The sequence below is a fragment of the Pteropus medius genome, unplaced genomic scaffold (genome assembly GCF_902729225.1).
Source record: "Pteropus medius unplaced genomic scaffold, Ma_sr-lr_union100, whole genome shotgun sequence".
Classification (NCBI taxonomy): domain Eukaryota; kingdom Metazoa; phylum Chordata; class Mammalia; order Chiroptera; family Pteropodidae; genus Pteropus; species Pteropus medius.
Genome location: NW_024345479.1, coordinates 1,555,780 through 1,580,551, shown reverse-complemented (window position 1 = coordinate 1,580,551; position 24,772 = coordinate 1,555,780). Strand labels below are relative to the sequence as shown.

Here is a 24,772-nt window from a genome sequence, read left to right as displayed (position 1 = left end):
GTCACTTGTTCAATAGGCCTTCTCTGTTCATTATGGGAGGGGACTCTACCCAGGGACATGTATGCTAAGAGATAAGGATCATTGGGGCCATCTTAGAGCTACCACAAGAAGTAATCAATGCATAGATAGTCTTTCTTCTTCCTTCCTCTCTCTCTCTCTCTCTCTCTCTCTCTCTCTCTCTCTCTCTCTCTCTCTCTCTCTCTCTTTTCTTTCAGTGTAATCCACCTACAACATTATATTAGTTTCAGGTATACAACATAATGATATTATATTTATATATATTGTGAAATGGTCACCACAATAAGTCTTGCTAATATCATCCATAGATGGTTATTTAAAGCCATGGGATTAGATGAGATTAGGGGAAGAGTGTAGAGAGGAAAAACAAGAGGATTGAGCTTCCAGCGAGATGATGTCTCTGGGGGCTCAGTGGAGAAATATTTCCAAAAGAAGGGAATGCTGAGAAATTAAAATGATAGCTGAGAAATGACCACTGGATTTATACTTGTGCAAAACCTTTTTCTCCTTTTAATCTCACACAATTCATAATGTAGTTGTAAGGAAAACAGATGTTATTTAAAACAGTAACTTATTTGCAGCCACTTCTGAGTACCAAACAAGCAACATTATTATCACTTGGGGACTGTGGACCTTGTTCAGGAAAAGACCTTGATAATCTCTTTGAGTCTGAAAGGTAAGGGTCTCCTAGGACATGCTCTGGAGGGCTAGACAGTGAGTTGAATTGCTATGTGTAATTAAGTGAGATGATTGGAGCATCCGAAGCCACTAGCAAATATTGAAAGAAACTGTGACTTCAGAAAGCTGCATACTGAAGCAAGGCATCTTAAAATGGCATAATAACTCTCCATGCGCTTTTGCACTCAGTGCTGGAACTTCTCCAGGTTTGCCATGAATCCTCCCTCTGCCTTCTTTTCCCTTTGACACTCCTTACTCATCAGCTCCCCTGGTTTCTCCCTACCAGTTTGGTCCCATACAGTAAATAATAACAGGACACAAATAGTGAGTACTTGCTAGGTACCAGAGACTGTTCCTAGTGTTTTATGTATGTTACCTCATTTCCTCTTCACAAAACCTACCCCACTTTAAGGATCAGGAAACCAAGGCACACAGAGGTTAGGTTACTTGCTATTATGTAGCAGAGCCAGAATCTGAACCCAGTCTGGCTTCAGAACCCAGGCTCTTGAATCATTAAATCCTGCTCTTGTTTTCCTTTTACAGTTTTGAAAATGGCAACCCAGATGAAACCACCATATGTTCAGGCTTAGACTCTGGCCACCTTCTGCCCCAGCCCAGAACATGGCATCTTTTATTGATTTATGGGTTTTAACCACCCCCGTAGAAACCCCCATCCTAGGAAAAATGACACCAAAGCAATATTTGTTCATACCTCTGTGTCCTTTCACATGTGTTTCTTCTGCTCTCATTCTCTTTTCTCTACCTGTTTGATTTCTGGACGAAGCATTTAGTTGCCCCCTGACATATTGTTCGCTTCTTCCTCCATGAGTCCTTTGAACTTCGATTTGCCCTACCTCACTGTATCACCATTCCCAGAAGAGTCTCCAGTCTGGCATACTGTAGGGGTTCAATAAGTGTTTATTGACTGAGTGGAAGAAGGTCCAGAAAATTAACAGGACAATTGATATGCCCTGTAGTGCACGATATCATTTTGCTGTAACCTTGATGGGCTGATGTAAAAAGGATCTTCTTAACTTAATCTCCAGCCTTGACCTTTAATTGCAGTAGTTTATGTACATTTTTATTTACTTCCTTCATAAACCTCTATGCTCTTGACATTATTATTGGAATCAAGAAGGCTCTTGACATTATTATTGGAATCAAGAAGGCACAGATTTCATGTTATTATCATTCATCTTTTAAAATTGACTTTATTAAAACAATACTACTTGATCAAAGTCCTGTGATTAAAAGCATGTTCCAGGTCAATAGAAGAAAGTTTATTGAAAGTCTCCTTTAAGTTTGAAACGATATAAGGCAATTTTTGTTTGTTATAAAGACCAACATGGCCACAATGACTTAGAATTGAAGGGCAAAAAGGACACAAAGTGAATAGGAATCCAAAGAAAATGAAACAGACAAAAATAGAGATCGAACTAATAAGCATCTTACTCTGAAAGGAATAATTTCTACTTGTAAATTTCTTGTTCCTAAGGAACCAATCATGGGGCAGATCTTGTGAAATTTTATATTAGTTGTTCAAGTTCCTGAACTTGAGTTGAGACCACTTCATCATTCACCACCTTCTGGATAATTGCCTTGATTTTTCGGCTTTTGGTAGGGTCTAAAGATAAAGATGGAACGAAGGGGGCAAAATTAGTTTCAAATATTCATCAAAATTGGTTGTTTAACTTAACCTTCTAAATGAGGTATTGAGTGATACAATACATCAAATTTAAACTTTCAAAAGTGACTTTTGCATTCTTAAAAAATATGTTTTATTCAATGAAAATGAAATGTATTCAGCGTTGTCTTATGCACAAATGAAAATAGTTCTCTCTTTAAGCATTTAAAAAGTAGTTATGATGCTCATAATACCTCTTTGTAGGGTAGATTTTTCCCTCCCTGGACTTGCCAAAAGTTGTAATAAAGTACAGACTACTCATCTTTCTCCATAAATATTTTTTCTTGGCTTGGAATATAAATATACTTTAAGTTATTAATAATACTGTAGTAATGAGATCTTACAGCTTTAGTCATTAATAAATCTTTATTTATTCTAAGTAATTTTTAGGGAATCTTTAGCATACCTTTAGAGGAATCAATGGACTGTGGTTGAGATTTGGAGTCTGTTTCAGATGAACTTTCATCCAAACCATCACTGTAAAGAAAACAAGGGAGATGATATCACACCATGCTTTCTGGAATGACAAGAAATAAGGAGTTTGCTATTTGAGCTAAAAATTATAAATTTTTAATTTATAATTAAATTAAATAATTAGTTTAATTTAATTATTTGTTTCGTACCATTCTCGAATTTTGTACATAAAACCAGGGCCAAACAGAGAAGGTATTCCAAATTTCTTGATCAAGAATGATTGATGTATCCTGAGAGTCATCGATTGGTGCAGCGCACCTTTATTTTCAAGCCCTGCCTAAAACAGGATGTCAAAGTGAAGCAACTCGGCAACTAATGGAGGACCTGGTTTCAGAAGTTAGATTTCCCTATTTATGGTCCTGAGTTCTGCCCACTAGTCCAGGCTGCTGTTACTTTTAGAAAATCCGCTGCAGTAGATCTGAGGAGGCTATTATTTCAAGTGTCATTCTTAGCATTGGGACACTGATATCAGAACTTGAATGGGTGATTTTTCTAGTAATTGTTTGCAGTATGCCTCTGTGGTGGCATCATTGTTCATCCCAGCATTTTATGAATTATTATCAGGTAAGTTAATGGGTGACACCACTTTGTGAAGTGTAGAGCACTTAATAAATCCAAGCCATGTCTTTACTAGATTTGTTATTTTTTTGTCAACTGAAGAACCCTTTCTTCTTCTATTGCCCCCAAAACTACATCAGGTGTTCCTGTGGGTCAGCCACTCAGGTTTTTTCAACCTGAGTTCTCTATTCACCCTTGGGCCTCGCCGTCCAGCAGGCGGCGGTAGGTCTCGATCTCCAGCTCCAGGCGGGCCTTGACGTTCAGCAGCCGCTGGTGGTCTGCATTCTGGCGCTCCGTGTCCGCGCGCACCTGGAGCAGTTGCTCCTCCAGGCTGCCGATGAGCTGCTGCACCTGGGACAACTGGCCGCAGTATTCGCCTTCGGTTTGGGCCAACGAGTCCTCCAAGGATTTCTTCTGCACGTGGGAGGGAAATGGCACAGACATAACAATGGAGGGGGCTGGAATGAGGAAGGCAGTTAATATCCTAACATTTTGGATGCAGGATTTTCTTTGGAAGTCGAAATGACGCTGCCGTCTTTTTGCGTGGGCCCTACCATGGCGAGCTGGGACTGGAGCTCGATCTCCAGGTTTTGAAAGGCGCGCCTCAGGTCCGTGACCTCGCTCTTGCTGGACTGAAGCTGCTCTGTGTTGGTGCTGATCTCCTTCCTGAGCTCCCCGCTCTGCCACGGAAAAGGGCGAGGGGGTGTGAGTGAGCGCTGCTCTCATAGGTCTTTTCTGCGAATGTATCAAACAAAGCCTTTTGTTTTTGTTAGCGGTACCTTTTCAATAAACCAGGCTTCCGCATCCTTACGGTTCTGCTCAGCAATGGCTTCGTACTGCGCCCTCATGTCGTTGAGGAGCCTGGTGAGGTCCACCCCGGGAGCAGCATCCATTTCTACAGTGACCTGGCCTGGGCCGTCAGTCCGGAAGCTTTGGAGGTCCTGGGGACAGCAAGTGAGAGAGGAGTGCAGGGGCCCATTATGACTTTTGTGGATCTCTTTTTCTACAAAAATATTAAACATTATATTTTACAACTGCATTGGTATAAGAGAAACATTTTAATACAATATATTAAAACAGTTTTAACCTAAAAATTCATAGTTTTCTTTTGATTTTAAAAGAACTTAAGACATTTTCCTGGACCCCCTAAATTTCCTGGCCCTACTTCTTGGGGTCGAAGGCCTGGTGGAAAGGGTACACTGGGGGTTTCAGCTACAGCTGCCATGCCGAGGGTTGCAGACATTACGTAGGCTTGCACACTGTTTGTATCACAGTCGTTGATTTCTAGTAGAAAGCTCTTTAGAAGCCTCTGTCGAGTATCATGATTGATGTCCATTCTATACACCAGCCTCCAATAGACACCGTTATAGGCATATCAGAGTTCCATGTGTGTGTCATGCTGAGTATAGCCAATTTCTCTAATATATATATGTAATATATATGTATATATATATTGTTATTGGTAGACTTTTGTTTTTTAACTTTAAAAATACTGTATTTTTTAAAAATCACTAAATCAGGATAGTTAAAATTCTGATAGTTCTTTCCTAATGACGAAATAGCAAAATTGGAAAATGCTTTTAGTCTGTTAAAATTTCATAGAACTACCACCAATACCACCAGAAGCAGCAGCCCTTACCCCCCCCACACACAGAAATTCAAAACAGCCATTTTAGCAATGAGATAGTGTATCCTTCATGTGTGTTCTAACTCCAAATTCATAAATTCGAAACTAATTTTGGGGTATGGGAGAAAAAAAGCAGCTTAGCAAGCTGCCCTTTCTGGCTGACCTCTTCGTGGTTCTTCCTCAGGTAGGCCAGCTCTTCCGTCAGGCTCTCGATCTGCATCTCCAGGTCGGCTCTGGCCAGGGTCAGCTCGTCCAGCACCCTGCGCAGGCCATTGATGTCGGCCTCCACGCTCTGGCGCAGGGCCAACTCGTTCTCATACCTGAAAACCAAGCACAAAACAGTTTAGAGAATCAACACATCCATTTGAATAAGGCCCCTGCCATCTTCAGGGCTATTTTGAGCATTAATCTGTATGACTATTTAAAAATGGCAGCTTTGCAATGTATGATGCTGTTTTTCCTTTTATAACTTTTTCTTTTCTTTTTTCATGACAGTTTACTGCTCAGTTGGAGAGAAGTGGAAAATTATGAGGTTGATACTTTTCTACCAGCAACAAACTCCGATAGCACTGCACCCCAGGGAACAATTTCCTCTTTGGCTTGCTGCTCTGGCTATGAACAGTAAGTACTAGGCCATCTCTATGTGGAGTTTCTGACAGCATCCTAAAAGCAGTTGAAAATAAAATAATAAAAAGTCTTTTTGCTTAACTTTTAGTCATGATTTAATTTAAAACATTGATTCTTATTTTGTAACTTTTACTAAGATTTTACAGATTCATGATTCTCACCACTACAACATCCTGTGTGGAAATTTTGTGGAGCAAAAAGGACATTAGTATTTCCTCTTTATGTCTGGAGGGTGGAGTATGGGAGAGGAGGATAGAATATAAAAATAAATGCATGGTTGATATTTTAGGTTTATGTGTCATCAGGAAAAGTCATTTCATTTAACTCTCGGGCAAAAACATACTAATTCATTTCAATACATGGAAGGTTGAGGTTTAGGACATTGATGGAATTATCATGCCACATAATGAGTCGTTAGCAAATTACAAATATGGTTATCCATAGCCCCAAGTTTAAGCAATGTATGCTTAAGGACATGTAATGTGAATCGTGTTTGAATCTAGTTACTTTCTAGAATGCCCAGTGTACATTTATCAAAACACTAAATGTATGGAGCATGCGAACTGCAGAAGGTTTAAAGTAGTTGCCATCAATGAGGGCAGAAAGACAGGGAATAAGAAGAAATAGTGGGACATGTCCATTATCATGGGCCTTTCTTTTGTTCGACTCACTTCATTCTGAAGTCTTCGGCAGCCAGTCTTGCATTGTCAATCTGCAAGATGAGCTGAGCATTTCCGATGCTGGCAGAAATGATCTGGCAAAATAGGGGAAGACACACAAAATGAGGCCCTAAAATATCGATCAGTATTAAATATAATTTTGAAAGGAAAACTTTAGATGATGTTAAAATGTTACGATAGTAAGAGTTTAAGACAGTTTAATTTTTTTGTAAAGAAAATATATTCATAGAATATTTAAAAAATAGGAAACATACATTTCCTACAGAAATGGTAATGATAAAATGAAATTAAATATTTTGAGATGAGAAATTGCTCCAAATGTAGATGAGCTGAAAAAATATCTAAGTTTTAGGTGATTATCACTGTAAAACATTGTGATAGCAAAAAAGAAAAATAAAAAATAATTCTCAGAGCCCCTCCAAAATATCATATTCTTACCTTATTCTTGAGATCTTCAATCAAGGGATAATATTTACTATAATCACTCTGTGACCCGGGGTCTTCGGTCCCAGATCCTCGTGTTTCGTACCATTCTCGAATTTTGTTTTCCAGCTCAGTATTTGCCTCTTCTAGAGCTCGAACCTTATCCAAGTAGGAAGCCAATCTGTCATTGAGATTTTGCATGGTTTCCTTTTCTGATCCGTAAAGAAGGCTTCCATCATTGCCAGAGAGAACACCTGGAGAGCCACCTCCTAGGCTTCCCCCGAATCCAATCCCCAGGCCTCCAAAGCCACCTCCCAGGGCTCCCCCATAAGCAGCACCCAGTCCTCCTGCAAAGAAACTTCCAGAGCCACCACTTAAGCCAGAACCAGAACCAAACATGGAAGCACCAGAAAAGCCTCCCCCATAGCTGCCTCCAAAGCCAAGGATACTTCCCCCATAGCCACTTCCAGCGCTGGAAGCAGACATGCCCCTGGCTCTGCCCAGTGCCCCACTCTGAGAAGATGACCGCCTGGACACCCCAGAGGTCTGCACTGAGAGTGACATGGTGATGCTAGAGAGATGTACAGCCTGGGGAAGGTGGCCACAACCTGAGAGGAAGCAGTGTCAGCAAGGCAGAAAGGTTAGCCTTTTATAGGTCACGAAATGGGTGGTGCAGTTGAAAAATTCACTCTCCCCATTCAAAATATAGTGTTCCTCTTTTTTTGACCAGCTCAACAAGTAAGTGGTTAATGCATATTGAAAATTCATTGGTACAGAAATAATTGAATAATTGTGCCCATGACATGTTTGTTATACAAAAAAGAAATCTGGGTGGAGTAGAGATAGGTTGTCATAAGGAATTTTTCTTCTCCAAATTATTCTACTGCCTGTATTCTCAGCACTGCCTATTATTTTATACACGGTAGGAAAGCAATGAGTGATTCTGGAATGGATAAATTAATGAATACTTTCTCAACCTTAGCTTTTTAAAGTTCTTCACTTATCTTTCCTATTTGTTTCCTTTAGAAAACTCAGTGTAAACCAACCACTAATGATCTATTTTCTAGTGAAATATAGTTTCAGAAGAGTTGTGAAGTGGACTCGTGGAAGGGAGCAAATACATGCATTTTCCAGATTGATCCTGGAATTTGAATTTTCAAGGATTTGAAAAATTTGTCATTAGGTTGTTGCATAATTTCTTTTTTCTGACTCAGAAAGGAGACCTCTTAAACATTGAAAAATGCTGTTTTTGAGTAGAATATTATAATATTTTCAGCAGATCTTTCTTTACGTAAGAATTGACCTTCTTAGTAAATGCCACGAAGTCAGGAGCCTTGTCTGATTGTTCACTGCTCTACCCCCTGCATTGCTAGTTTCTCAAAATACAATTGATTTTTTTCATATATTGAAATTATATCAGTGCTTGCACCGTTGACCTAGCTCCCCAAATATCTAGATATTATCTTTCCTGAGTCCAGCCTCCGTGAAAGTGAAGTTCTTCAATCCTGTGAACAGTCCTAAGCCAGAGCCGGTAGTGCTCACTGGTGATCTGGGACAAATGCAGAGACGGTTACAGCAAAGCTCATGTCAAACCGTTATGGGGGACACCCACTATCAATTCTGAAAAATGGAAGGACTGTGTGACCCCCCACCCTCACCTTTTTTTATTACTTTCCCAGGGGCAGGAATGATGAATCCATTTTTGAAATCCAATTACAACTCCCTTTTACCTTATCATAGAAGGGACATATTTCCCCCCAACCTATACACATCACAAAGAGCAAGCAAGTGAGATTTCCAAATAAAAAGGTTTTAATCAAGAGATTGGCAGAAATTGCATATTCTCATTCACAATAGATCCAGAAAGGATGCAGCAATGTCATGCACTCTGCCTGACGAGAGAGGCCATATCCATTTGTCTCATTTCTTGAGAGAATGAAAACCTGTTACATGGAAATACCAGGGGCTTCAGCCTCATATGGAATTTTTACCAAGATTCCTTTAAAGCGTTTTGGCTGGGCTTGTTGTCCTTGTTTGATTTGTTAATTATTATTTTGTACTAACTGTCCTAGACACTGGGCCATGTGAGCTATTGACATTTTTAACCTTGGCGACAACCTCTTAAGGTGGATACTTTTACCTCATTTTACAGATAAGCGATCTGAGGGTCAGAATGTTAAGTGACTTATTCAAGGCCACATAGCCAGGGGATGGCAAAGATAGGATTTGGGTTTGTGGTGCCTTCTGTGGATGACACAACCCTGCTGCTTACAGTGAAAACATAAAGAAGAGAGGGTCACTCTGACTCCATTTGTGAACTGTTTCTGCCCTGTACATCAACCAGGAGCCTTAGTTCTCTCCTTTTCAAAAGAGCTTTCTCCTTGAATTTCATTTCTCAGTGTACAGGCTCATATCCAGAGATCAATGCTTCATGGTTTATAAGAAATGATACCACACACGAAATTCTCCAAACACAGAGGCAAGTGTGTTTTCAGTTATACTTATGGCATGTAACCGCATCTCCAGAGATCTTATAAAGTACTAGTTAAACTTGTACTTCTCACACAGGAACTTGATACTGTGGTTGTTACTTATTAGTTACTCACTGTCTGCACCCTCCAAGACAGAGTGATTCCATTTTATTGCCATAGAAATGAAAACAGGCTGTTGCTTGCTTTATAGAGTCAGAGGAAATGTGCCATATTCAGAATTGTAACTTAGTGATATGATCACATGAGATGGAAATATGATTAACTTGAATTTTTGAAGTTGGAACCAATTTTGTGCCAAAAGGTATATTTGCCAACTCTAATGTATATATGTAAATTTTAAATAATTTCACTCAATATCTATACATTGTTTATGTATTATACCTTTATGTTTCTATACATATTATATATTATTCTAGTTTCTAAGTTTCTCAGGTAGGGACTCTGTCTAATTCATTTTTTTATCTTGAGTCTTAGCCTAGTATTTGGCTAAACTTCATCCTTGCACTCCTGAAGTTATTTCACTTAATAACTTAATCCTTAACATGCTTGAATATGTCATATAAAATTCACTTCATTTGAAAATGACTTTGCTCTAATTTACTGGTATGCTCTAAGATTTATTCTGAATCTAATTATGAATGGGGAGCAACTTCAGAAGTTGAAAAGAAATATTTCTCCTTTTGTGGTTTTTTTTGCGGGGTGGGGAAGGGAGGGCTTAGTTAAATAATCAAGCCTCTATTTTAGAGTTTTTACAAGTGAAAATAATTTTCTTTGACAGCTGTAAAAATGTAGGAAGGTGGGAATGTATAAATGTTGGGCTTGTTGGCAAAGTGATTATTGACGTTGAGGCACAGAGGAAAATGACCAGAACCAGGGTGAACCGTTCAAAAGAATTGTGTCTTCTATTTTTATAGCGTTTAGGGAATACTCAAAATGGAGATAATTATTTACGTGGTATTTGTAAGTCTTTAGATTTTATTAAGTAAAATGTGTGCTCATCGTCTCATGTCAGATTGATTAGTTTTCTGGTCTTTGCGGGATTTTCCAGGCGTTCAAGACAGACAGACCTACTTTCTGCAATTCACTGATCCCTTGGTTGATAACACTTTTAGCTTTTGCTTTGAATAACATTTCAAGATCCTGTGAGTGGGTGAAAGAATATTGGTTGTTGACATTTCATGCTGTGCTTTTGAGATGAGGATGAATAAGGCCCCCAGGGATCATGCTTGCAGACGAGTTCTGGGCTTCAGAGTTCAGTGGTTCTCAAACGCAGGGGAGGATTGATTGTACGTGTTGAGAGAAAGAGAAAGATAAAATAATATGCTGGTAAGGAGAATCTTCGAAGTGAGTCTAGAGGAGAGAAAACAGGTGTTTGAAGGGAAATTAAAAAATAGAAATCACTGCCTAATTTTAAGTTGGAAATGATATTTGAGAGTGTAATCAGGTACATGAGATTACCCTCCAGTGAGTAAGGGTGAGAGCAGAGGATGTCCACCACACGGTCGAGGTTTGATTTGATATCATTCTGTGTCATTCTTCTTTTTAGATGTTTTAAGGCTCTGTGTGGATGTAATTCCCAAAGCCCAGAAAAAGTAGTTCTGTCCATCCTAACCTCACCTCTAGGACTTCTCTCTGAGTGTGATAGCTCCACTATTGCACTGACGATTTCATATAAAGTCAAGAAATATATCGATTATGGTTCTAATATGTGAGAAAGTGACCTACATCTAAGTACTACAGATCTTCCATGGACCTCTAGGCCTGTCAGAAATAGGATCGTACTGTTCTTTTTCTTAGCTCATATAAGAAGTATAGATACATACAGAGACTAACGCTTCCCTTTCCCACAGTAACTACTAGCAGAACCGATGGTAGAATCATCTGGTTCCATGCGTGGTCTCACCTACTTTCATTGAAATATTACTCGGAAGAAACTAGAGATAGACCAAAAGGCAAGAATTAACCTTTATTTTTATGACAAGAAATTGAGTTAAAAATAATTCTACCTCTTTTAAGAAAACATTATTATTGCCATACGGCTGTGTTCCTGCCTAGTGAATTTCAAACCCATCTTCTGAAGGTTTTTTTTTGTTTGTTTTTTTTTAAACCAGACTCACAGTCTCTGATAGTTGCATGTCAGAGTTTCAGGCTATTCTGGAATGTGTCTTGGTAGGTGAAAAAGAATTCACTTCTAAAAGTTCTTAACATCTTTTAAAAGCAATTTACCAGGTAGAGTGATTTGGAAGGAAATTAAGAAAAAAAAAAATGAGACCGAAACCTCTTCACTTCTTTGGAAAGCAGAGGAATGAGAGTGAGTGAAAAGAACTTTTTTTTTTTTTTCTGATAGTAGTCTCACTGAGTCAAGTCTTGTGTGTGTGAATGTTAGCTGGATATTTGACAGTTGGGTGTTGTGTCTGGCTAGTGAAAATGACAATTAGAAAACAAAACCACTAAGGATAGCCACATGCTCACTTCAAGTATGACTCAGTTGTCATGTAATTATTTACTTAAAAGTGTATCATGACTTCAGACAGACAGCCCTGAGGTTCGTTCTTATTTGGTAACTGACTTTGCGAAAATACTTACTTTGTGTCTTCATATATAGTTCTCATTTGTCCTCATATGTAAAATGGGGTTAGTAAAATAAGGTCAAGCCATAGGAAATTGCTATTTTTGAAGGTCAAAAATGATCACATATTGGCAAGTTCATATGATTCAACCTAATAGCTTCTACCTCATAGTGTTATTGTGAAGATTAAATGAGCAATGCATATGAAAGGCCTGGAATACTGTTTTGCTCATAGTAAGTGCTCAATAAAAAGTAGACATTATTATTCTTAAGTGAACCACATTATTATTTTTAATATAGTAATCACACTGGAAATCCTATTTATTTACAAACTTAAAAATCAAAAATTTAAATCCAAGCTATTTATTTACTAGAATACAATGATAGAGGGCAAATTTATTTTTTCTGTAAACATTTGCAAGGCAGTTATTGATCACTAAAATGCAAAAAGGGTAAAAATACGATATGTGTTCTTTTGAATTGGCTTCTTTTACTTAGCATAATGTTTTCAAGGTTCATCCATATTGTAGCATGTGTTAGTACTTCACTCTTTTATTGTCAAATAATATTCTATTGTATGAATATAGCATATTTTGTTTATCCATTCGTTAGTTAATGGACATTTGTTTCCACTTTTGGGCTATTATGAATAATACTTCTATAAACATTGTGTACAAAAGAACACATTGCATGTTTCCATTTATATGAAACGTCCAGATGAGGCAAATCCATAGAAGAAGTGGATTATTGGTTGTCAGGGGCTAGGAGGACCAGGAATGGGGGTGACTGCTAATGGGTTTCTTTCTGGGGTGATGAACATGCTTTAAAATTAGATAGTGGTGACGGTTGCACAATCCTGTGAACATGAGAAAGACCACTGAATTGTACACTTTACAAAGATGAATTTTATGCTATGTGAATTATATCTCATTAAAGCTTTTATAAAAATAGTGAGAAACATTTCATAATATATGTTCATCACATAAAGAGAACACGATGATTTATGCAGTTTTTTATTATAAGGAGAAACATTCTGCTTTGAGGAGCATTTAACTAATCTTGCTTTTAATCTACTCTCATGTCAGGCATAATGTGCTTCATTCTTATTCTGCTCAGCATTTATGATTGGAATTTGACTCTCAAATTTTCCAGAGAGTTGAGTTGAGTTTTAAAAGGCAGTGGAGACAATGGAAAACAGCAGATATAATTTGAGGCTGGCAGAATTGTATTGATATTGAAAATTCTATGAAATTAACCAAGGAATTAGCTCAATCAAGAATCCACGGGCCCCTGAAAGGAAATTTTGCAATTCAGAAACAGAAAAAATTAGAGAGGTTTATTTATATACACTCTCTGCTCCGTGAGGTTTAGTATAATTGAAATGTACTGTAATTTTCAGGGACATTAATGAATTGATATTAGGTATTCTGTAGCTTGTAATTAATGTGTTTTGTGGTAAAGTGACAGTAATGATGTTTTAAATATCCTAATGCTCATTGGATTTCATTTTTGCAGGCAGTTTGCAGCTCCTTTGATTAAAACATTTATATTTAATTACAGACTGATAAATGGGATTTTTTTCCCCCTCTTCTCATCACTAGAAAGCATTCATGGTGCTTTCTGATGGCTGCTTTCTTGTAAGACACAAAAATTTTAGCTACATTTTTTCCAAAACCTCAGCAGCATCTCCTTCTGGCAGGTGTTTACACAGATTCCATGTCTTTGATTTCAGATGTCACAACCTTGCCGTCCACTACTTCTTGCATGACTGTCTTAATCTTCCTGGTTTTCTTTATCTTGGAATTTAGATTTAAATATTAATTTAGATACATGACTCTACTGGTTTATAATATTCAACTTTTAATTATTATTATTTTATACGTATTTCCTTCCTTTAGAAAAAAATCTAACCCATTCTCTTTCTTAAATGATCTTAAGTCCATTTTATAAATAAATACAGAAAATGTGCCACTCTCCCCAAATTTACAAATTTTCTACTCTCCTCACCCCCAAAGAGAAATATACAGTATTGAATCAAGCAAAATGCACATTTTCATTTTATTTTTAATTTTCGGGATCTTAGGACATCTCACGACAATAATAGCATGGGGCCATAAAAATCACCCTGTCATGGGGAGTGTGACAAATTGCCCATACGGAGGATTTCTTTATGCAATATGATTTTCAGAATGGCTAGAGTAATATCTGCTTTCTTGAGAATTGATCTCTCTTTACTTTTCACCAGTGGCAGGTAATAAGTGGTACGCTATTGAGTGAGAATTCAGTCTTATAAGAAATGTGTGAAAATTAGAACACTTACCTCTGTCCTCCAAGATGCTTATCTGATATTCTGTAGTGCTGTTTGTTTTCTTTTTTAAGAGACGAAAAAGGAACAGGAAAAAGTGTTATTGCCATTTTGAGAATGAAGCACTGTCTTCTTTTTTTGTTTCAAAATAAAGTCCGAGTGATGTGTGTTTTAATCCTGTGTTTGTATATTTTCCCCTTTTACTATGCTTGTATATTCTAACTTGAGTGTCTTCCTTTTTATCTCGAAAGATACATAGCTTCAAAACTGACTCAGTTAACATATATGCTAGAAGTTTTTCTAATACAAATAACAGAACTACAATAGAAGTTGAAGTTTTATGTTCTTTTGTTGGCTTTCTTTGCCATGGTATCTCAGGACAGTTGCTGCTGCGACACCGATGACCTCTGTGACCTGTTGTTCAATTTATGATCTCACAATAAGAATTTTAAAAAGTTATTATGTTGTCAATTAAATATTAATCATAAAAATCAACATTAGATAATCTGCATCATCTGTATAATCATCTTCTAACTCTGTCCTTTGATTCAACGTCAAGTACAAAGGCTGTACTTAGTATTTTGGGGTGCGTGTACTTTTAGGTATATTTTTGTTTTGTTGTTGGGGTGTGTGTGTAATTGTTTTTGTGCGAGGGATTGCATTGGTGCTGGGGAATGGGTGACGGGGTTTAATGTGCGGATATTGAAATAGCACAGCATGTAGACATTGACTGACACGCAGTCCTTGGTTCTAAGAGCCTTACCTCATATCTTCTGCTTCCAGAAGGCGACGGTAAGTAGCAGTTTCCTGCTCAAGCCGGGTCTTTATGTCAAGCAGAGCATCGAATTCTTTGTTCTACCGTTCTGCATCAGTCCATACCTGCATCATTTGGGCCTTTAGAGTGTTTAGCAGTTCCTGGACGGCGGCCAGCTGTCTATGATAACGGGCTTTGGTATCCTGCAGTGTATGCTCCAAAGAGTCTTTCTATGAGCAAAAGAAAAAATGGACATTTCTTACTTGAGGACTTCATTTAAAAGATGGCTCATTTTTAATTTCTTCTGAGTGGGATTTCTGCAGCAAGTTATTGTGGACATCATGCATATTTTTAGCTTTATCTCCCATTCTTTTCAGCTAGCAAGGATCACTAGCTCTTGGGGTTTTTCTGTTTGTTTTTAGCTTTGCACTCACTGTTCTCTTATTGTCGTATATTGTATTATTATTCTCAATATTTGCTTCCCCTCCCTGCGATTGTGGTGCCCCTCCATGTAGAGGATTAGACTTCCTCATCCTATTGAAGCAAAGCTTGGTTATATGACTTTCTTTGGCTAATGAAAATACAATTGCAACTGACAAATGCCTTTTCTGAGGAGGAGCTTTAAGAATGATCCTAGGGACCGATCAATGCTCCTTTCTTTGTGCCCAACACTGGCGTGCCCCAGCTAGAGTCTACTCTGTCAGCTGTACCCCAGAGCGGAAATACCATGGAGCAGAGCTACAGCCAGCCCGTGATGGATGGTGTTGCAGTAAGCCACTGTGATTTTCAGGGTTGTTATCATGGCGTAAGTTATCATGAGCTGACTGATTTGCTCAGCCTAGACTGTCTTTACTTTTGTTCTCCAGCTTAAAAATTCATCTCAAGATTTTAGATCTAGTTTAAATGCCACTTCCCTGGTGAAATCTTCCAGATTTACTTTTTCCTCTGCATCTTTCCAGTACATTGCCCTTTTCCTTGATTTCTTCTGTCTTTTTATTATAATCAGTGTTTAGCCTATCTCCCTGCCAGCTCTTATGGGTCTTTGCATTTCCGGAGTTCCTAACATGGGCACTTAATGAGCATGTACAATACTGAGAGCTGGAAGTTAGGTGTACTTTACCATGCTGAGATGGGACTTGAGGTTTAAGCTCAAGTTCTGGTAGGTGCGGCTCAGCTTCTTTAGTTGGATCTCACTGTCTTTTAAATCTGCAACGTTCACTGTGACTTGTTGCTGCAGAGTTTCAGTCTAAAATTTCCAAAAAGGAAAAATAAATAAGGCGGCAGGGAGAAATGAGAAGAGAAGAGAGAAGAGAGAAGAGAAGAAAGAGTAGAAAGTTTTCTCTTTTTGGAGGACAACTTCTACTTTTGTTTATCCTTTAGAATTGTACTGTTACCTGTATTTTAAACTGTTCTTTGGCCTTCCGAAGGTTCTCCTGGGCCAGTGCTTCATATTTCTGCCTCATTTCATCCATGATGGCACTGAGGCTCTGGCCTGGAACAGCATTCAGCTGCACATTGACAGTGTTGCCCAGCTGTTTGTGTAGGCCGTCCACTTCCTGTGAGAGTGAAAATTCTGATTGATTATAGTCTGAAGCATATTCTCAAAAGAGACTGGGCAGAATAGACAACAAATCGTATAGCTTCTTTCAATGGGAATGAATAAAAAAAGAAAGAACATAATAACTTAGGTAGGGCTTTTTATGGTCCAGATATTGCTCTAAGTTATTTAACTCCAACAGAAACCTTATGAAAAGAAGTTAGGGCCGACATCATTATTGCCATCTTCACCATCATCATCACCACCAAATCTTCCTTCTCTTCTTTCTCGCCCTTCTCATTATTATTATAGCCATTCCATCATTCCCAATACCAGTACTTCTGAATTATTTTCTTACCTCCTGATGTTCTTTTTTGAGGATAACCAGTTCTTTATTCAGTTGTTCAATTTGAATCTCCAAGTCTGTTTTATATAGGGTTAGATCATCAAAGACGTTAGACAGCCTTGGAGATCAGCCTCCATGGCTAGGTGCACCCCTCCTTCAGTCTCATACCTGTGAATTAATTATTAAGCCGAGACAGTCGAGTCCTGAAGCCAGCCTAGAAGAGGTAATCTTAATATAATGAAATAGATTTTTATGTGGTATATGAGATCCATTTCAATACATTATTATGTCCCCCTTTATACATCTCAAAAATGTTCATGGGAACCTAAGAATCAGATAATTTTGCCCTATAAATATAATCTTTGTGATTTGGAGTGACTGGTTAAAACAAAACAATTTAAAATTACTTTAAAAGTTCCTAAATGCTAGGATATATTAATTTTTTTTTTTTGTAAAATTTGCTTTAATTACTGTGTTAGCAAAGGGTTCTCATTATTGCTATTAAATAATGGGTAGTTTGATTTACTTAATGAATGCATATGATCAATTTATTTTTATTACTTTGTAAACAGATGCATCCAAGTGAATTATCTTAAAAATTCATGCATTCTCCTCTACAATTTTATATACTCCCATTTCTATTAAAGTAGCAAACTTAAAAAAAAAATGATAGTGCAATGGGACACTCAGGTGTTGACTGCAATTAATGAACTTTGTTAAGAGTACAAGTAGTTGAACATGATCTGAACGGCTTTACTCACAGTCCCAGTCTTTGGTCGGTCAGACTGCTTTGCGAAATGCTGGCAAACTAGAAAACATCAAGAGTTACCCCTGGGACTTGTAGGCACTTGAAGGAATATGGATAACTCACTTGCAGAATCACTAAGGTAGACAAATGACTCTCTTTATATAACAGAAAGGCGCTTAGGCTGAAGGGGAGTTTTAAATTGCTTTGTTATCTTTCCAAAGGACAGAGTCAGACTCAGTATGTGAGAAGGTACATGCCAGATTACTAAAGTAGAACGTTCTAGCAACTAGAGCTAACCAACAAGAACAGTAGTAGTTACTGGAGGTGTTCAGTTACGTACTGGGTGACCAAATCATAAGACCATGGGAGAGAGAAGTCCAGCTCTGAGTGCTGGGCCAGACCAGCTAGTGTCTAACACCCTTTAAACTCTTAAGACTCTGAAAATATTTAGTGGTAGCTCCTTTGCCAACAGTAATATGGAACGCTGAGTATCGTGAGGGACCACTGAAAGAAATTGTTGTATAGGAAGTTCTTCCACGGTGTTAGAGAACCTACTTCAGTCTGAAGTCCTCAGCGGCTAGTTTAGTATTGTTGTCAACTTTCAGGACACGTCAAGCTTTTTCTTGTTGAGCCTCTTTAATCTGGAAAACACATGAGAAAGAATGACGTTTTCAACCGGATAGAAGTCTTAAATGATTGCATTGATCCTCAGGTATAACCACTGTTATGTCAAAGAGGATGTTCATTTCAATAATTTCCGCATGGAAATAGAAAGGGAGAATGATGGTATGGGTATTTAACATAGTAGACTTGTGAAATGCAACTCAAGTCCCAGGGTTTGGTCAACTTTCTTGTGATTGTACAAAAGGAGAATTTAATTCAACTTGAGCCACCAAACCTTACTGAGTGCCTAGCCTTTGATGATGTTCCTGCTTCAGACATTCCTCTTAGCTCCTCTCGCTTGGTGAACTCCTCCTCCCTCTCCTCTGCATCTTAGCTTAGACATCGTTGCTTCAAGCCTTCACTGATTTCTTCAGAACAGAACTGGCTGAACTGCCTGTGCTTTCACAGCCCTCCATGCTAGTGTTTATCCCTCTGCGTGGCATACATATTGCCTTTGTCCATGCCTGTTTTCCCCTAAATCGCATTATGTTCACCATCATATTTCCCAGTGCGCAGTATGGTGCCCAGCACCTAGTTTGTCTACTAAATACTTGCTGATGAAAGGGCACTCGTTGTGGATGTGGTAGGAGTGGTGCTATGTACGGGGGCTATCAGGACGGATAGCCTCTGATCTTAAGAAGCCGTTCTCTAATGGGTGACTTCGCTAAGATACAGATGGATCAGAAGTCTGCTTGTAGAAGATGTTATAATAACATGTTTCTTTCAGCAGGTCCCGTGCTGGAGACAGTTTCCTTCCTTCAAATACTGAGTCTGTCCAGCTAGGTGGGAAAAATTGCTGTGCCTGTGTATTTGAGATGATCCAAAGTAGATTCAGAAACACCATCCATGAGACAGGGGAGAATGATTGGTTGCTTTTGAATGTTTTTAATGGGAGCCTGAGGAGAATGACCTGTTGGCAGAAAGGGCAATTTGAATACCTTTGCCTCACGTCCCCATAGTTCCTGAAACTCCAAGGTAACTTCCTTTAGAATCTGAATCAAATCCTACTGTTGTCTAATACAATACAAGAGAAAGAGACTTGCTGATAAATAAGTGGCCTTTGCTCTAAAGCAAAATGAATGTTAAAACAGAAAAGAAAATGATAGGGACACTTTTCTTGTTTAGATAAGAATTTTAAAGTGGTGCAAGTGCTCTGTGTGATATCTGAAATCTTTAACCAGGAGGAAAGTCATCTTTTATTCTACACAATTGATAAAACAACTCCACCTTTCTTGGATAACATGGGAGCAGTTTCTCATAAGATTGCAATAAATTTGATTTGAGGGCAATAGAAAATTTTATTACTGTAGAAGTGGTTTCTGTTCTGCTTGGTGATGATGATCAGATTATTAAGCAAGACATTTTAAAATCCAGATATCATTAAGACCTATACCCCTTCCCTCCATTTCCACCCTGAATCACTTTATAATTGAAATCTATGATACAGTATTCCAGTACTTGCATTATACAATTTACATAAATGAAAGGAGGAAACTAAATTGACTGGGGTTTCAAAAGTTCGTGGGTACTAGGTCAAACACTAAGAAAGGTTTATTGTCAGTTCAAAAATTTAGCTCTTTTCAGGAAAAAATGTTTAGTATTCACTTAGCCCTGACCTGGTAAACTATGACAAAAATACAGATTATACGACTGGAGGTTAAATTTTCATATTTTATGCATAATTAGATTTAAAAACTTCAAAAAGCATACCTTACAGTTATCCTATTTTGTAGTCAGGTACTCCAGCACTAAGAGTAGATGATAGAATACACCTTTTTTATAGATGTAGCATTTCAGCCTAATTTGCTTTACAACATCTATCTAGACCCGCCTAACATAGATGCCCTCTTGATATATCCTGCAGCTAAAGAGTGGAGCATCATCCCTCACCTGATTTTTCGGCTCTTCGATTTGTCTATAATATGCACTGTAGTCCCGATTGGTGCTGGGCGCATCTTTTTCATACCACCGCTTGATCTTTAACTCAAGTTTGGAGTTAAATGGCTCCAGGGTCTGCACTTTTTCTAGCTGGCTTGCTAGGCGGTCATTTAGGTTCTGCATGGTCGTCTTCTCATTGCCAAAAAGCAAGTCACCATTTCCACAGTTCACCCAGTGTCTGGAGTTCGAGATGCGGGTGCCGTGACCCCCAAATCCCCCATAGACACTGAGTACAACCCTCAGGTGCTGATTGCCCCCCTTCTTATACATGCTGCCACTCACGTTGATTGCAGTGGTCTCTGAGGAGGAACTCAGGCTTCTTTGGAAGCTTCTGTCAGAGAAATCCATTGAGGATTCTAGGAGGGGGCATCTGTAACTTCAGGCAGGGTCTGTTCCTTGGTGGTGGCTGAGCTGACCTTTTATAGATTTCACAGCAAAGACACTTCTTTGCTGCCATCTCACCTCAGGCTGACACCACAGTTCACCTGGCCTTGCTTTTCTGACCCCCCCACAGCAGTCTGTTTAATTCCATTCCAGAAATTACCACTAGAGGCATTTCTTAGAGGCTTTTCTCAGGGGTGACTTCTTTTTTAAACAGGGGTAACAAAAGGAAACAGAAGGGATAGTCTTTTAGCCCTTGCACCTGCCTTGGCAGATTTATTTCATCCTAATATACACATGAAGAATATTTGCAATCTCCATGAACAATTTAGGCTCCTAAAAAGACAGATGTGAGTACAAAATAGTAAGTCACACTGGCGATAAAGAACAATGTTTAAAAAATTTTAAATTTATCTTTTCCTTTTTAGTGAGAAAACTTAAGTTCTATTCTTTTAGTAAATTTTAATTATACAATAGTGTTTATCAACTATAGTCACCATGTTTTACATTCAATCCTCAGACATTGCTCATCTTATAGCTGAAATTTTGTACTCTTGTATTGAACTTTTCCTATTTCCTCCAACTCCCAGCCCCTGGCAACCACTTTTCTACTGTTTCTTTCTATGAGTTTGAGTATTCCTCCTCCTCCTCCTTCTTTTAAAGATTCCACATGTAAGTGATACCATACAGTATTTGTCTTTTTTTGTCTTGCTTATTTCACTTGGCTTAATGCCCTCAAGATCTGTCCATATTGCTGCAAATGGCAGGATTTTCTTCTTCTTCTTTTTTTTTTTTTATGGCTGAGTAATATTCTATTATGGACTCTTAGGTTATTTCCTTATCTTGTCTATAGTGAATAGTGCTGCAGTGAACATGGGAATGTAGATATCTCTTTGAGATAGTGATTTCATTTCCTTTGGATATATACCCAGAAGTAGGATTGCTGGATCATATAGTACTTCTATTTTTAATTTCTTGAGGAATCTCTATACGGTTTTCCATAGTGGCTATACCAATTTATATTCTCACCAATAGTGCACAAGGGTTTCCTTTCTGCAAATCCTCACCAGCATTTGTCATCTTTTGTCTTTTTGATGATAGCCATTCTAACAGATATGAGGTGATAATCTCATTGTGATTTTAATTTGCATAAGAACAGTGGTTTATATGCATTGATAAATTACTCTTCAGAATCTCTGTTGTATGCTTTTTCTTGACTATTAAGTTTATTCTTGTTTAGAAATCATTTTATTAGGCTATTAAAATATTTTGTACAAACACAAATCTTGAATATTTAAAACAGGAATGAAACATTTATACACTTAGTGATGTAGTTTGTGGAAGTGAATTTAGGTAAATGGTGGATAGATGATTTTGAAGGATTTTTTTCTCCTCTAATTCTGATGTTCTAAGACTAGATAATTTACTAAAATTTCTTAGTCACTGCTTGGTGTTGGGTCTCATTCCCTAGAAACTGAAAATAGAGCTTTGCACATGACCCGATACCTGGAGGAGTCTCTCTGCCTATATAAGGTCAGCTCAATACCCACCGTGAGACAGACTCTGCTCCACCTATGCTAAAGCTACGGCTGCTCCCTCCTAGAATCCCCAGTGGATTTCACTGGCAGCAGCTTCCACAGAAGCCTGATTTCCCACCACAGGTCTCCATACTCACAGCTGGAGCAGAGCAATTCCTTGTATAGGAAGGGGGTGTGTGCAGTGCCTTGGGGCTATCCCCAGCCTTCACAGTTGGGCTGGAAGCCACTGCCCGTGTGTCAGCCTCCAGATATATGGTGAGCTATGGGTGTGATCTCACCAGTGGGAATGTTGTAAACACTGTAGAATGGAATGAGATTTGTTCATTTGCTCCCCATCATTCAATGCCCCCTTGCCCCCAAATTCACACCTCCCCGGAAACACTTAAATTGTTTCCTTAATCAAGTTAAAGGGATTAGAAAAGTTACAAAAAATACTTTATTAATTCTCATCCTGATAATTTAATTAATTGAAATTTGGATATGATTAAAGCAAGTAAGCAAGCAAGCAAACACAAAAGAAAAAACCTAAGAAAAGGCATATCTAAAATCTTTGTGTATTCTTTCTGAAGAATTTGGAACTTGCCTGTTTTAGTGGCTCATTTTCGTATTTGTTATGGTTCTTCCACTGAAAACCAATGGCTTTTTCATTTTTGAGGGTTTTTTTTTACTAATTTTTTAAAAAATAAGGTAAGATTATATTGTTTATTATAAACAATATGTTTTATAATAATACTTTGTATTAAAATTTGCTTCGGTTACATTCCAAAAGTAAAAATTGCGAGAGAGTTAAATCTACTTCATGCATTTTGTGGTATATGTGTGGATACTTCTTCTTTATCTTTTTATGCATTCATATATGCATTGGCCAGCAGTCACTGAGTGTTCACTACCAATGATTGGACATGTCATAAGCATATCTTACTATTTATTACAGAGCTGTAAATTACTTTGAAAATAGGTGTTATAGCTAAAATCTGCGTGAAGAACTTTTCATAAACACATGAACTGTGTTCTATATATGCCTATTCACAAAATTAATGTGTTTTTTGTTATTAGTGGAGGAGAAGGAGATTGTTTGATTAAAGTCACTGGGAAATTGTTCTGTTTAAATTACACACATTTTGCAGTGATTTAATTTCCACTAAGAGTTTCATACACTAACACATATGATCAAGGTGTGTAGAATCTTTATTTGAATAAAGAGATAGCTTTATAACTAGAAAGGAATATAAGTGCAGTTATTAAACATGATAATTTTTCAAGTTCTTTCCTTTATCACGATTCTTCTTTATGGCTTTACTTTTAAGTGAAAGTGTTAACATTTCATTAGAATAATTAAAATCATTTTTAATATTTTGGAGAAATAACTTTGTCTATGTGTGATTCCACCAATTTTTGGCCAATATTTGTAGGTTTTTGCGATTTCAAATTTAAATTAAATATGATACAGTAGCATTATTTTATAGGGTTCAGCCATCCAATCTACTCATTTATTGGAGTAGAAAAATTCCTATTGCGAAGACTTGTTTATGTAAGGGCAGGATAGTTTAACGGCTCCTATATCACACTGAGTTTTATGTTTTGATAGATTTTTATATTTTATAATATGACCACCAGAAATCAGGGTACTATTTCACAGCAGTTAATTTTTCTGAATTATACCTGAAGACTAGATACAGATCCTGTTGAGTTGTTCATATACAAGCCATGAGTTTATAACCCCTGATATTACAGGCTGTTAGATGACTGCATCCGAAAATAAATATTTATTAGATTCCAGCTTCCTTATAAATAGTAAGAGGTGCATTTTTACCTCTGAGGCAGATTCTGCTGAGGGCGTTAATAATTAATGTTAACTATGGCCAGTATTTTGGAGAGTTATCATAAGCGCTGTAGTTTTGAGAGGACTTTAAACTATTTTCCCATTATGAACAAACTATTGCAGCCCAGATATGATACATATAGAATCTCCAATCTCTTGTGGGGGGCGGGATTGTCTTCCCCAGACATCTCAATTAGGACACATTACTGTCATGGGTTGAGAAGGATGGCATATAGGAACTGTGGGTGTTTGCAGGTGTTGTGGTTCTAGATACCTGACTTAACACAGAGTTAAGTCCAAAAATATTATGGCCTCTGTACTTTAAAAACTGGTGTATTTAGTGAAATAGTTACAAATGAAATGATATGATGTCTTTGGCCTCAAAATAATATGGGAGGGAGAAGGAGGGTGAGAGTATAGATAAAGGAAGTTTGGCCATGAGTTATTTGTTGAAGCTGAGAAATGAGTACATGGGGATTTAGTATACTATTCTAACTACTCTAGTATTTATTTGAAAGTTTCTACAATAAAACATTTTAAGATCCTGATGCATTAAACTTACATTGTTGTATTTTACACAGTTAATCTGGCATATTCAGGTTTTGATTTGTATTTATTTGGTAATTCTGCCTTGCTGTGCCTCGATGAGTTGGCAAATTTGTTGTCTCATAGTGACTCGAACATAGTAGGCATTTGATATCCACTTGCCATATGCACGATGAATAAGTGGATGAATAAAAGTGCTGATACCTAGCTTCGAGGAGAGAAGAGGCATTTGTGGGGAGGTTCTTGGTGCCCATCGACTGCTGTTTCTGCTAGTCATGTTAAGAAAGTCACAGCTGCGACCCAGGAAGGAGTTTAATGACATGGAGTCTGGCAGACTGGATACCCCTAATGCCCCTGTCCCGAG

The 24,772-nt window shown here is 37.9% G+C and overlaps 2 protein-coding genes across 2 annotated transcripts; both read right to left on the bottom strand.

Annotated features, from left to right (window-relative positions):
* Nucleotides 1-1,881: 1,881 nt before the first annotated feature.
* On the bottom strand, nucleotides 1,882-7,467 carry KRT12 (keratin 12). The gene is made up of 8 exons (XM_039873533.1): nucleotides 6,785-7,467; nucleotides 6,338-6,420; nucleotides 5,203-5,359; nucleotides 4,192-4,353; nucleotides 3,967-4,092; nucleotides 3,606-3,826; nucleotides 2,787-2,857; nucleotides 1,882-2,320 (listed from the first exon to the last, which is right to left on the bottom strand). The coding sequence occupies exons 1-8, from the start codon at nucleotides 7,331-7,333 to the stop codon at nucleotides 2,223-2,225; spliced, it is 1,467 nt and encodes a 488-aa protein (XP_039729467.1). The 5' UTR covers nucleotides 7,334-7,467; the 3' UTR covers nucleotides 1,882-2,222.
* A 5,635-nt stretch (nucleotides 7,468-13,102) lies between these two features.
* On the bottom strand, nucleotides 13,103-20,469 carry KRT20 (keratin 20). The gene is made up of 5 exons (XM_039873791.1): nucleotides 20,074-20,469; nucleotides 16,284-16,445; nucleotides 16,010-16,135; nucleotides 15,015-15,119; nucleotides 13,103-13,120 (listed from the first exon to the last, which is right to left on the bottom strand). Exons 1-5 carry the CDS (start codon nucleotides 20,467-20,469, stop codon nucleotides 13,103-13,105), a joined length of 807 nt encoding a protein of 268 aa, XP_039729725.1.
* Between the last annotated feature and the right edge of the window lie 4,303 nt (nucleotides 20,470-24,772).